Source organism: Bombyx mori, chromosome 4 (genome assembly GCF_030269925.1).
Source record: "Bombyx mori chromosome 4, ASM3026992v2".
NCBI lineage: Eukaryota > Metazoa > Arthropoda > Insecta > Lepidoptera > Bombycidae > Bombyx > Bombyx mori.
In genome coordinates, this window is record NC_085110.1 from 7,619,264 (window position 1) to 7,632,658 (window position 13,395).

At 32.3% G+C, this 13,395-nt stretch overlaps 1 protein-coding gene and 2 long non-coding RNA genes across 10 annotated transcripts; 1 reads left to right on the top strand and 2 right to left on the bottom strand.

The window, feature by feature from the left end:
• Positions 1 to 17: 17 nt before the first annotated feature.
• Positions 18 to 5,692, bottom strand: LOC101738132 (suppressor APC domain-containing protein 2). 3 transcript variants are annotated; one of them, XM_062668175.1, is made up of 4 exons: positions 5,129 to 5,692; positions 3,328 to 4,274; positions 1,774 to 1,989; positions 18 to 1,536 (listed from the first exon to the last, which is right to left on the bottom strand). In XM_062668175.1, exons 2-4 carry the CDS (start codon positions 4,267 to 4,269, stop codon positions 1,423 to 1,425), a joined length of 1,272 nt encoding a protein of 423 aa, XP_062524159.1. In that variant the 5' UTR covers positions 4,270 to 4,274; positions 5,129 to 5,692; the 3' UTR covers positions 18 to 1,422. The 3 variants fall into 3 exon arrangements, with proteins under 3 accessions (XP_062524159.1, XP_062524160.1, XP_004929264.4); XM_062668176.1 differs by having other exon boundaries at positions 3,328 to 4,072; positions 5,129 to 5,691; XM_004929207.5 differs by lacking the exon at positions 5,129 to 5,692 and having other exon boundaries at positions 3,328 to 5,056.
• A 102-nt stretch (positions 5,693 to 5,794) lies between these two features.
• On the top strand, positions 5,795 to 8,263 carry LOC134198755 (uncharacterized). 3 transcript variants are annotated; one of them, XR_009972929.1, is made up of 3 exons: positions 5,795 to 7,045; positions 7,133 to 7,420; positions 7,907 to 8,263. It is a non-coding gene; the product is annotated as an uncharacterized LOC134198755 (long non-coding RNA). The 3 variants fall into 3 exon arrangements; XR_009972928.1 differs by having other exon boundaries at positions 5,796 to 6,992; XR_009972927.1 differs by having other exon boundaries at positions 5,802 to 6,992; positions 7,174 to 7,420.
• Positions 8,264 to 9,343: 1,080 nt separating this feature from the next.
• Positions 9,344 to 11,603, bottom strand: LOC134198754 (uncharacterized). 4 transcript variants are annotated; one of them, XR_009972924.1, is made up of 3 exons: positions 11,216 to 11,603; positions 10,788 to 11,075; positions 9,344 to 10,301 (listed from the first exon to the last, which is right to left on the bottom strand). It is a non-coding gene; the product is annotated as an uncharacterized LOC134198754 (long non-coding RNA). The 4 variants fall into 4 exon arrangements; XR_009972926.1 differs by having other exon boundaries at positions 10,788 to 11,034; positions 11,361 to 11,598; XR_009972923.1 differs by having other exon boundaries at positions 10,788 to 11,034; positions 11,216 to 11,597.
• Positions 11,604 to 13,395: the final 1,792 nt, after the last annotated feature.

The following is a 13,395-nucleotide window of genomic DNA, read 5'->3' on the forward strand; positions in this document are numbered from 1 at the left end:
TTGTAAAACAAATATGATTCACAAATCAATAAATATTTTATTAAGAATTTAATACATTAGAAGTATGTTATTATGGCTATTATCACACAATTGCGTCATAAATACAATATAAAAGTATTGAAATAACATTTTAAAAAAACCTTAAATGGCACATATCTTTTATCTTTCTAAAACTTAATTTTTTTTTGCTCTAGATAAGCTCATTATTTTGGGTTCATCTGGTATTGAGGAGTTATTGGAATCCATAGATATCACCAGTGAATGCTATTGCACCATGAGATCTGAAATTAATCTCAATTATGTAATAAATCTCATTTTTCAAGTGTGTTTAGAAAATTCTACAATGGAGGTAGAAAATTATTGGGTCTATTAATTCTTAGATATTTCTTAATTTCCATAGTAGACTAAAAGATAAATACTAATAAATGTTTGATTTGTGTTTTAAAATACCTAACACCATAAAAAAGTTTGCTTAAGAGAATATTATGTAAATACTAATTACCATCCTATAAAATGGAAGATCTAGAAGCAATTATCATTGAAAATATTTAAACAGTAATTTTAATCAAACTATTATCCATTATGTATTAAGAATTGTTTCAGAACAAACATAATTTTTTTTTAGAAATTGGTAGATATTTTTAAATTAAAATTTATCAATTTAATACCACTTTACTGTCCACAATGGGCACACAATTGTGTATTTAACGTAAGACTGTCACCCTCCATAAAATAAAAGGGTGTGCAAATGTATTACAAATATAAACAAACTGGTTTCTACCTACAATATATGGCTAAGACAGATCTTTTACTGTGGATCTTTTAAGTAAACATTGATTAGTACATTTTTTTACATAAGAGATTTGAGTGTATTATCTATGGTCTTTTTGTGTTGTATTAAGGTCTGATTCGTTTGAATTTTCATCATTGTGTGGAGTGTGAACCTACTTAAACATTACTAAATGTCAGTAACACAAAAACGACTAATTGTACGAAATACTATAAATAATAATAATCACAATCGGCTAGGGCTATTAGCTTCGGGTTGTCATATGAACTTTGCGACTTGCGGTATACGCATATAGTTTAAAGCTCATAGCACAACAATATTGCACACCATACATTGTTATGGACACGTTTCCACTGTACTGTACTATATATTGTTGGCTAAGTATAGGCTGCTATGCTGTGTGGCACTATAGTGTAGCCTAGTCTGAAAGCAGCTTTATGCGCTCGCATAATATTGATTTTGAAATGACTTTAATTGTAATGATTTTTGAAAATGCTATGAAGAGAATTCAAAAATTATTAAAAGTCAAGACTTCATAATTGATTATTGATTAACAAAATAAATCTTAAGTTGAAAATAATTGTATTGTATGTTGAGCTGAACTGTGTTATATGATTCCATCTCATTGTGTTTTACGTAAAATTGTCCATAATTTTACTTCTATTTCTTTGTAGCAAAAGTTCTCGAATGAGTGCAGACTTTTCTCGTTCCAAAACTGATATTCTTTCATTCTTCTTATTCACTTCCTAGAAAAAAACACGAATATAATTTGATAGATAAGTTAAATTTACTATTGAATATGAAGAAAACATGGGGGGGGGGGGTTTGGATAATGATGAATGAACCATTGCATGCAATTATTATTTTCTCAACTAAAATGATTTTATTTTTATCTTATGGTGCATTACAACGAAATTAATTACTATCCATATTTTAATTCCGTGGGAAGTGAGTAGGTATGTCTTTATCAAATTTATTCTAACCTCTGCTAACATACGATTTTGGGATCTGAGTACTGCAGCATTATTCGACGTGACGTGAGTCCCGGAGAGGGACGAAGCTGGCAAAGCCAAATTCATATGCAGAGAGAGAGGACCGTGTCTCCAGCCTGCCGCTAACGCTCCTAATTGTCGATTTAATTCCAAGACCCTTGCGCGCAGTAGTTCCAGCCGCTCTTGGTGTGCTTCACTCCAAGGCTCCTGTGTGTTTGTTGAACTTAATGAAAATAAACATAATACAAATGAAATTAATTTCGTAGACCTAAAATTTGTATTATTTTGCAGGTCACAAGATTTAATAATAATTTATTGACTTTTGGGGTTTGTACAGCATGATTCCAACTAAACAAACCAATGTGAATTGAAATCATTAAAGAAATAAAAAATATCTGCAATAGTTGAAAAATATATACTTTCAGAGACGGACGACGTCAGTGTTTTTCACACGAACAGATGGACTTTTCTTAAGGAAAACTGTTTTTTTTTCCTACCTAAGCTAAGAGCCTTGAGAGGCTATATCAGCGTAGCCTTAACTAGTAGGTGAGCTCACGGGGCTCAACCCTGACGACGTTGCTAACACGAACCCTAGCAAGAGCCGTGCTTCGCAGAATCTACCACCGGATCGGAAACGCGACCCACTGAGAAGATCCGGCGAGAAACTCAGTGGGCTGTATCTGAAGGTTAATTTACTCGTCGAGCCCTTCGTCGCAAGCGACGGGTTCGACGAGAACGATGACCGGTGAAAACTGAAATAATCATGAGCGTCATCCTTGGCTATTTTCCTAATCACTTAGCTCCCTTAAATAAGTACCAAAAGTACATGTTTCAGTTCCGCATGGATTAGTACCCCGATCCTGGTTTCTTGTGATGCGAATTCATACATTCCAGATTATACCAATACTACCGTATTATCTCCTCATATTGTAGGGTCTTTGCGCCATGAAGAGTGCATAAGGCAACCGTGCGCTCATCTGCCCATGCTAGCTGGTTAAAAGTTACGTTGTCTAGTATAACGATAAAAGTAATTTTGATAATTTCATAATATAGTAATTTAATCAGTCGTCGTCGTGGCCTAACGGATAAGACGATGCATTCGTGTTCGAATCTCAGGCGGGTACCAATTTTTCTAATGAAATACGTACTCAACAAATGTTCACGATTGACTTCCACGGTGAAGGAATAAAATCGTGTAATAAAAATGAAACCCGCAAAATTATAATTTGCGTAATTACTGGTGGTATGACTTCTTGTGAGTCCGCGCGGGTGGGTACCACCACCCTACCTATTTCTGCCGTGAAACAGTAATGTGTTTCGGTTTGAAGGTTGGGGCAGCCGTTGTAACTATACTTGAGACCTTAGAACTTAAATCTCAAGATGAGTGGCGCATTTACATTGTGGATGTCTATGGGCTCCAGTAACCACTTAACACCAGGTGGGATGTGAGCTAGTCCATCCATCTAAGCAATAAAAAATAAATTATTAATTTAATAAACGAGTTGTCACAATATTACTGCAAGTAAAGATTTTAATATCACCCACCACATAAGCACCCATTCTGCCAGCGTAACGCATCTTCTCTTGAACTTCTGTCAATTGTTTTAAATACCATTCCCGTGCTTCTTCGATCGCAGATAGCCCTTGTAATAAGATATCCTTTTCTTGTTCAATTTGTTTCATTCGTTTAAGAAGATTGTAATCAACACCATTGTGTAGGGTGTGCCGACGCGGTTCTCTACGTCGCGTTGGCCTTCGCAATTGAATTTGTGTTTCATTAGATGATCGTCCATCTCCCAGTTCCCGACTTTGATCCTCAACTACGCGAGATATTTCATCAAAATCTAATTTATTTGTTGTTGTTTGTTCAGTTTCAAATTCATTTTCTATCTCGGACTTATATGATCTAATTGTATCTTTTCTGTCTGCAATTTGGTTTTGAATTCTTGGAGGTTTTGGAGGGCCAAAAGGTCTTAAGCCATGATCGTGTTTCCCATTGGGTGCATGATGTCTAGAGTCTTGTATTATTGTTTCTTTTCGTGTCAATAATTGAGCCATGCTGTTAGAATCTTTATACTGTGACATGGTCTCTGCATTTTTCATAACATTCCAACTTCTATGTAAGTTAACCTCATCGTCTTCTAATAAATTTGTCGAAGAAGGCTGTGATTGAGTATTTATTGCCATTACTAAATCAGAGTTTTTTATGTCTGCTTCATGCTGATCCACTTTACTAGTTGTATTGTCGACTTGATTACGTAGAAGGCAAATTTTTAAACCCGTACAAAACCTGTCGAATGTTAATAGTCCATCATGAGAAGCAACTTTTTGTAAACTTTCAATTACACCTCGAGGAAGTCCTTTCGTGCGATCATCACGCCAGCGGTTTTCAATGTCTGTTAGTTTAACATAACCCGTGTGTTTATCATCCATTATATCAAACAATGTTCTCATAGCTGCTACAAACTGCTTTGGTAAAGACTCCATATTATCTATAATAAATGTATTATAAAGCATTCCATATAGGGTACGACCTCTAATTATTACTCACAACACTAAAGAACACAGAAAATTCTAAAACAGGCGTATTATTCTCAAACCACAAGCAACATCTTGATTAAAAGAAATATAGATTTTATAAAGATATTTTTTTATCCTGAGTACGAATTAAATGTGGCCCGTTTTGTAAACGGTTATTATGTGACCGGTACAGCGATAGACTGGTTTGTGATAGTGGGAGGGAATTCGCAAGACACTACGAGTGTGAGCAAGAAAACTGGTCAAACCGCATTCGGACATCGTCGAGCAGGTAGGTAAATTCCTGTTGCGCAGACTAAGTTAACGAAGCGGATTTTTTTAAACAATAGTTGCTAAAAGTTTTGTCAGTAATAAAAAACTAACATAGGTAATCTTCAGTTGCCTTATTGAAAACCCATATCACCATTTACTGTAATACATTTTGTATGTCTATAAATTGTTTTCTATTCTATCAGTTGGGTATTTTTAATATTTTGCACATGTCCACAAAGCGCAGCGTTACGTGTCGCTGTTATCGTTTACGCACAATTGACATTCCCTATTTCTATGTAAATTTAACATCATTAAAAAATATTTTTTTAGTTGCGTAGGTGTATAGAACATAGAAAATACAGTTATGTCTATGTATATGTACATAGGTATATAGTAGGTGAAAAAGCTCATTTTATGATAACAATAATGCCATCTAGTGAATATCTAAGGTAAATTGTAAAATTGTTTTTGAATCTGTGAGCATACTGACACTTCAAAAGTTGTATGATAGATGTCACTTATATAATAAAATTTGAAAAGTTAATTATATACAAACCAATGGAGCCAAGCCATAGATAATAGTGAACACTTAATATTTAAGAAGCAAAGCTCGGTCACACAAGTGCGTCATCGTTCTCGTCGAACCTGTCGCTTGCGACGAAGGGCTCGACGAGTAAATTAACCCTCAGACACAGCCCACTGAGTTTCTCGCCGGATCTCATTCCCAATCCTGCGGACAGAATGGAAAGCAGTCGACGTCGCCCAAAACACGTCATCTCGGATCCTTCCGATCCACTAACGGTGCTTTTAGTTACTTCAAGCACCGGTCACCGTTCTCATAGAACCCGCCGCTTGCGACGAAGGGCTCGACGAGTAAATTAACTCTCAGACACAGCCCACTGAGTTTCTCGCCGGTTCTTCTTGCTAGATAAAACTTTGAATAAGACGAATTTCCAAAGGAATCAGAAGTAAATTTATTAAATATTCAACTTCTGTCGCACCAGTTACAAAACATTAGATTTGAATCTTTGAAAATTTTTGATTCAGGCATCTGTCAAATAAATTGATTTATCTACACGCATAAGCCACAAACCTAAAGGCACTTCCCGTTAATATGTCATGTATGATCTGATGAATCATGAAAGTTAGCAAGACTAAAAGGTCAGGAGCTAAAAAGGAGAAATAAATGTAAAGATTTTTCATCTGAAAACAGTTTATTTTAATTTAACATTTAACACTTCCTTATAATAAGACAAATTTGAACATTTTTTTTTAAATTACAGTTCACATTCCGAACAATCATGCGGAGCTTACATTACGAAATTAGTGTCATGCATGTTGAACTCAGTTTCACGAAAGTAGTTTCGATATATACGAAAGTAATTTCGTTAAAAAATTAATGTCGCGAAATCCACAGTATCGCAGTAACCACGGCGCCATCAGCATCAAAGCTATAATTTGCTATATTCAATGTAGCTAAAGAAATGCTTAAATACCTATAAACTTAAAAAAAGACTATCAAGAAAAAAAAAGTTAGTAGATTCGAGGATGGTCAACAAGAAGGCATTTAGGTGCATTGAAGTTAGTCTCTGAATTAGCAGATGAAGATCCTGAGAGTTATAAAAACTATTTCCGAATGAGTAAAGATAATTTTGATTTTATACTGTAGATGTTTCGGGACCCTTGTCATTGATATTCATTAATAAGATCTATATTTTTTTCTGTACTCCATCGTTGGTTTGCCATTTTCAACGCTCGAAGCGCGCGCGAGCTGACAATACACACATCGGGTGAATGAAGTTAGCCCCTCAAAAAAATTTTTTTTTCCTGTTTTCTACTTATTTTCTATTAATTCGTTTGTTCATCATTTGTTCTTGATTGTTCACTGTTAATAATTGTTTGTTCCCCATTGATTTATTTTAAAAAATATATTAAAAATATATCTAAAAGTTAGCCCCTCGATTGCAATTTTTAATATTTTTTCGTCCTTAATTACTCGTAAATATTCATTTTCGATTGTTCTTATATAAAATACGTTTGTTCTCTTTCGAAATTACTCATTTTTTGTTTAATTAATTGTATTAGTTGAATAAATGTATACAAAATATGTGTACTGCGCACATAGAGTTACTTGTAGGTACTTATTAACTCCATGACTGCGCATGCCATAAGTCTATAATCTATGGCGCATGCGTCAACTATAATGCCTAAACTTTCTACGCGGTTTTAATCGTGAAAAAAAAACAATTATAAATCCTGAAGGATCGATTAATTGGTATACAGTTTAATTAAAAAAATTAAAAAATAAATAAATAAAATAATGTGCATTCGCGTAAAGTTAGACCAAATACATTTTTTCCATCCTCCTATATACCTATCGCTATGAAGGTATAAAAAAGATAGGTTAAGAGTTCACATAGGTAATTTAAACAAATAAGTAAATATGTTCATTATTTATCTTTCAAGAGATAATGTAGGTATACATTATAATAGCATTTTGACACAGTCGAAATTATATTCCTAACATTAGTAAAATAACATTTTAATAATTTTTTTATAGGTTATGTATTGAAATTGTTGGAAAATTATTTCATGTTTTAGCTGGAAAACTACATGGAGAATTATATGCAATACAAGATAATGAGCTCCATTAAATGAATTCGAATGAAACCAAACTGTTTACCATTCAAATTCGATTGTCGGGCAGATAGAAAACGAAAATTCACTCATAGTGAACCTCGGCCTGCATTTGTGAAACGGCAAAGACTCACTATTATCAACGAAATTGAAGAGACGACTAAAAATGAGATGTGTCGTATTATTATACCTTTGCCATCTTGTAGTCAAGGTAGGTGTAACTGTCAATAATTAGTTACACTCACAGATCTCCTAATCAAATAACAATATCAGAAAAAATGAGAATAGTTAGTTAGTTAGTGGAAGTAGCCAAAATGGGCAAGTGGATCTCAGTTCCTATTACATAAGGTACTAGGAAGTTTGTGAAAATGAAAATTTATCACAGTGTAATATCACTTACTTACTTTAACAGTGAAGGAAAACATTGTGATGAAACCTGCACACCTAAATGTTCTTAGGATTTTCTTAGGTGTGTAATCCACCAACCAGCACTAGGCCAGCATGGAGGACTAAGGCCTAAAAACCCTCTCAATGGTAGTGAAGGCCAGTGTCCAGCAAGGGGATATATTATATGGGCTGATGATGATGACTAGGAAGTTAAATACTACTACTACTACTACGACAGTACACATATAATCCTATATATTTACAAACTATACGTTTGTTGGAAATTGCTAACATTATTTCATATTTCCAGATGTCCAGCCACTTGAAAATAGGTGTAGTAATGACAAAGCTATCCAAGTAGCTCCAGCACAGGAACACAAAGGCAAGGCAAGTGTGTATTGCCACATCACCCCTTAATATATCTGAAGCAAGTATAAGTAACAATCAGAACCAGCAAAAAAAAAAACTGTTGTTCCTGAGGACAAATTTGACAGTGATGAGTCAAATGCACCAGCAACAGAAGGATCAACTGTTGACTATGGGTTATAGAAGAAGAAGATTAATTCATATTTATTTAAATTAATATTAATGAATATTAATTTAAATTATCGTGCAAAATTCGTGGTCAAAACATGTGTATTTTATAAATAAATATTCATTCTCAGTATTAATGTTGTTTTAATCATCGATTGAAAAATTGGTTCTTAATGAATTTAGTTGGAGCTAAATGCTGTTTGGAGCTTAATACTTTCGAATAACATAAACACGTGACTTTAAGCATAAACATATTTTTTAGGTAAATACTTTATTTAGCTTTGCTGGATTTATCCAAGATTTCGACATACCAAAATTTCATACAAGAACGACAGATAGATAGCTATCTGATTGAATACCCTTGTAGAATTGAGCTTCGAAGAAAAGTTTATTCTTATTCTTTATTAGACTTTATTCTAGTTGCAGTGTCGGTTAGAGAAGCTTGCTTTGGAATAAATAGTCATTATAATTATAAAATATATTTCTGTTTACATACCATACAATTTTCATAGTTCAAATATGAATTTGGATTGATATGAATTTATTTCGATTATCAAAATAATTTGTATTAAACATTTATATTTCCTCAAAATTTCTATTTTTATAATAATGACTGTGACCACCCCATAAATCACAAAATTAAAAATATTAAAGATAACTTATTTTTAAATCATATATTAAAAATTATAAACAGATCGCGAATTAAAATATTATATTATGCCTATCATTCTTAAATAATTCAGTAATGAATTTTCGCATCGCCGCGCCGTATATAATTAATATGAATAATAGGGTATTGCCCACTGTGCTAAAAAAAACATAAATTATGTTTTTTTGATAGATCTACAAACAAGCAAGTGAGTAATGCTATGTTTCCATAAATAAAAAGGCAAAAAAAAATTAAAGAAAGATATTATGCACAAGTTCAAATGCATATGTATTGTGCTAAAAGTAAAACTTGCTACTTTTGTGTAGCATCCAGCAACTTTGAAAAAACTAATCAGGTCACTATAATTAGTAGGTATTGATTTTGATTCCGAGTAAGTTGCACAGTTGTTAGATAATGTAGTTTTTTTTTGGAAGAATAACAATTTTCTAATCTTACACAAAAATGTAATGTTAAATATTTAAAAAAAACTTTATACCTATTTTCCTTTTAGGGAGTACAAAATATTGATGTGTACAAAGTGAATATCATTTAATAAAAATAATATTTCAATTTAAATTATGTTTTATTAAAAATTATTCTTAACATACAGGTACAAAGGTTACATAACATTAATATTTATTCCTTTTCATATATATAAGCCCATATTTAGCACATTTGTGGAAAACAGAATCAAAATAGTAATGAGTTGCTAGCCATAGAAGACCAGCATAGAAGTCTTATTAAAATCTGTTCAGTAGTTTTTGAATGAAGAGTGAAAATACTTACAAAAATTCCTATTTATAAGTAAGGATTACTTATTTAATTAAAGAGTTTTGTAGGTGGCAAACTATCTGAAAACTTTCTATTTTCCACCAAGTTGACATCAATTATCCTTCCTGCATATATATTTATTGTATTGTTTTTTTTATAGTCTAACAAGGGGTGATATTACATTTGCAATTTCTGGGAGTTTGTTGAAAAATATATTATATATATATTGCTTGCTTGACTTACAGATAAATCGAAATCATCAGCCAATTGAGAGAATGTTCTATTTAATGTTATTCTCATCAGACATAATATAATATTTTGTTCAGAAACATTTGTATGTTTCTCAATCAAGCCTATTATGAAACATAATTCTTGTGGAAGACCAATATATAAACGTTGTTTATTTTTCACTTTAGATAAAGTTGTTAACACATTCATTTTTTCAACTTTTTAGTCTTCTTGAGAGCTATAGTCTGAAGTGCACAAGTCTTTGATGGAGTGGAGATATAGAGAGATAGCTCATAGTCAACAGTTGATCCTTCTGTTGCTGGTGCATTTGACTCATCACTGTCAAATTTGTCCTCAGGAACAACAGTTTTTTTTTTGCTGGTTCTGATTGTTTACTTATACTTGCTTCAGATATATTAAGGGGTGATGTGGCAATACACACTTGCCTTGCCTTTGTGTTCCTGTGCTGGAGCTACTTGGATAGCTTTGTCATTACTACACCTATTTTCAAGTGGCTGGACATCTGGAAATATGAAATAATGTTAGCAATTTCCAACAAACGTATAGTTTGTAAATATATAGGATTATATGTGTACTGTCGTAGTAGTAGTAGTAGTATTTAACTTCCTAGTCATCATCATCAGCCCATATAATATATCCCCTTGCTGGACACTGGCCTTCACTACCATTGAGAGGGTTTTTAGGCCTTAGTCCACCACGCTGGCCTAGTGCTGGTTGGTGGATTACACACCTAAGAAAATCCTAAGAACATTTAAGTGTGCAGGTTTCATCACAATGTTTTCCTTCACTGTTAAAGTAAGTAAGTGATATTACACTGTGATAAATTTTCATTTTCACAAACTTCCTAGTACCTTATGTAATAGGAACTGAGATCCACTTGCCCATTTTGGCTACTTCCACTAACTAACTAACTATTCTCATTTTTTCTGATATTGTTATTTGATTAGGAGATCTGTGAGTGTAACTAATTATTGACAGTTACACCTACCTTGACTACAAGATGGCAAAGGTATAATAATACGACACATCTCATTTTTAGTCGTCTCTTCAATTTCCTTGATAATAGTGAGTCTTTGCCGTTTCACAAATGCAGGCCGAGGTTCACTATGAGTGAATTTTCGTTTTCTATCTGCCCGACAATCGAATTTGAATGGTAAACAGTTTGGTTTCATTCGAATTCATTTAATGGAGCTCATTATCTTGTATTGCATATAATTCTCCATGTAGTTTTCCAGCTAAAACATGAAATAATTTTCCAACAATTTCAATACATAACCTATAAAAAAATTATTAAAATGTTATTTTACTAATGTTAGGAATATAATTTCGACTGTGTCAAAATGCTATTATAATGTATACCTACATTATCTCTTGAAAGATAAATAATGAACATATTTACTTATTTGTTTAAATTACCTATGTGAACTCTTAACCTATCTTTTTTATACCTTCATAGCGATAGGTATATAGGAGGATGGAAAAAATGTATTTGGTCTAACTTTACGCGAATGCACATTATTTTATTTATTTATTTTTTAATTTTTTTAATTAAACTGTATACCAATTAATCGATCCTTCAGGATTTATAATTGTTTTTTTTTCACGATTAAAACCGCGTAGAAAGTTTAGGCATTATAGTTGACGCATGCGCCATAGATTATACACTTATGGCATGCGCAGTACACATATTTTGTATACATTTATTCAACTAATACAATTAATTAAACAAAAAATGAGTAATTTCGAAAGAGAACAAACGTATTTTATATAAGAACAATCGAAAATGAATATTTACGAGTAATTAAGGACGAAAAAATATTAAAAATTGCAATCGAGGGGCTAACTTTTAGATATATTTTTAATATTTGTTTTAAAATAAATAAATGGGGAACAAACAATTATTAACAATGAACAATCAAGAACAAATGATGAACAAACGAATTAATAGAAAATAAGTAGAAAACAGGAAAAAAAAAAATTTTTGAGGGGCTAACTTCATTCACCTACACACATCCGCACAGCGCAGGCCCTTTCGCTCTATGCCCTTTCGCGACATTAGTTTCACGTCGCGTCTACACTATGAAATTAGTTGCATGACACTAATTTCACCAAAAAATCGCGCAGGGCACGAAACTAATTTGCATGCATGAAATTAATGCATGCATTACGAAAGTACTAAATTACACGTGAAACTGTTGGTAAAACTAATGTCACGAAATTAATTTCACGCCACTAATTTCGTAATGTAAATTCACCTTCAATAAATATACGAAAGTGTGGCCGTCTATCCATGGTCTATCCAATGTCATTTTCAAATGACTTTAAGGTTTTAATTTTGATTCTTGTCAATCTTTTTTTGTGGTACCTACATACTTTAATAATATATATTCTATTGCATTTAATTATGTTGGAGTTTGTATATTAAATGTAATGGCAGGCAACACTTGACACTTGATTAGATTTTGAATATTAGAATTATTTTAAATGTTTAAAAAACAGATCATTGTATTCTCGTAAGAAAATGTCAGTACCGTAAAATGGGGCGATTAGGGACAAATTCCAACTTTATGAGCAATTTTAAGGTAGTTGTTGATGTATATAATGCTATATCAGGATCAAAATGATTGAGTCTTGGGGGCATCTTTGTTATCTAATTTAAAATTATGCAACTAGCATTCCAGTTTAAGCAAAAAATGCAAAAATAGGTGTAATCCCTATTTACCCGAAAATTGCGGTTAATTGGGACGAAATGAGAAATTTCCTAGGGTTGGCACTACTTTTATTTTTATATACAGTTTTAATTTATTTATTTATTTAGTTACACCAACAAAGTGATCATCAATAAAAAAAATTGAAAAACTGACAAAAGTACATGGCAGACATCACCTCAATTATAAGTGCAATCGACAGTGCTGATATTTCTATCTGGGTTAAGAGATTAGGTGTGTCGGTTATTCCATGGATTAATCAGATGAATACCCCCACTCTGAACAAATATTAAATATTTTATTATGTATTACTTAGACATTTTTGTCCACCTTGAGATTTCATTGATCTTGTTACATGTCTCTGCAAAATCGACTTACTTATATTAAATTGCTTATCTATTTCAAATAAAGACTTATTCCCAATTTCGCTTCGAATAAACCAGATTTTTACCAACAAATTTAAAAAATATTGTTATAACTACATAGACAACCCTACAAACCTGTACCTATTTATACTTAGGTCGTTTCCATTTCACGTATTTTCATCCCAATTGACCCCTTTTTCGTTGTTATTTGTACCTAAAACGTCCCCAATATCCCCAAAAACAACAGATTTTTACATGTATTTTTATTTAATCAAATACATTAAAACCAATAACAACTGAGACTTACCTTTAATATATATGCTGGTTCAAACACTAAATAACGTTTATAAATCATAGTCGTCTTCTATTATTATCAAATAAATAAAAGAGAACAAAGTTTCTAGCACTAAAATAATGACCACCACAGGAAGTTAATTTGAAACGGGATTTTTTATAAGTTAGTAGCTATTATCATGCATATTCAGAGTTGTTTTGTGAACTTTCAACATTCTACTATTAAACT

Bases quoted from the DNA above. Each gene is read 5' to 3' on its own strand.
- LOC101738132 (XM_004929207.5), bottom strand. From the start codon at position 4,299: ATGCTTTATAATACATTTATTATAGATAATATGGAGTCTTTACCAAAG. The intron at 1,990-3,327 runs GTGGGTGATATT...ACAAACACACAG, and splicing joins GCAGAATGGGTGCTTATGTG to GAGCCTTGGAGTGAAGCACA. The intron at 1,537-1,773 runs GTTAGAATAAAT...GTTTTTTTCTAG, and splicing joins AAAATCGTATGTTAGCAGAG to GAAGTGAATAAGAAGAATGA.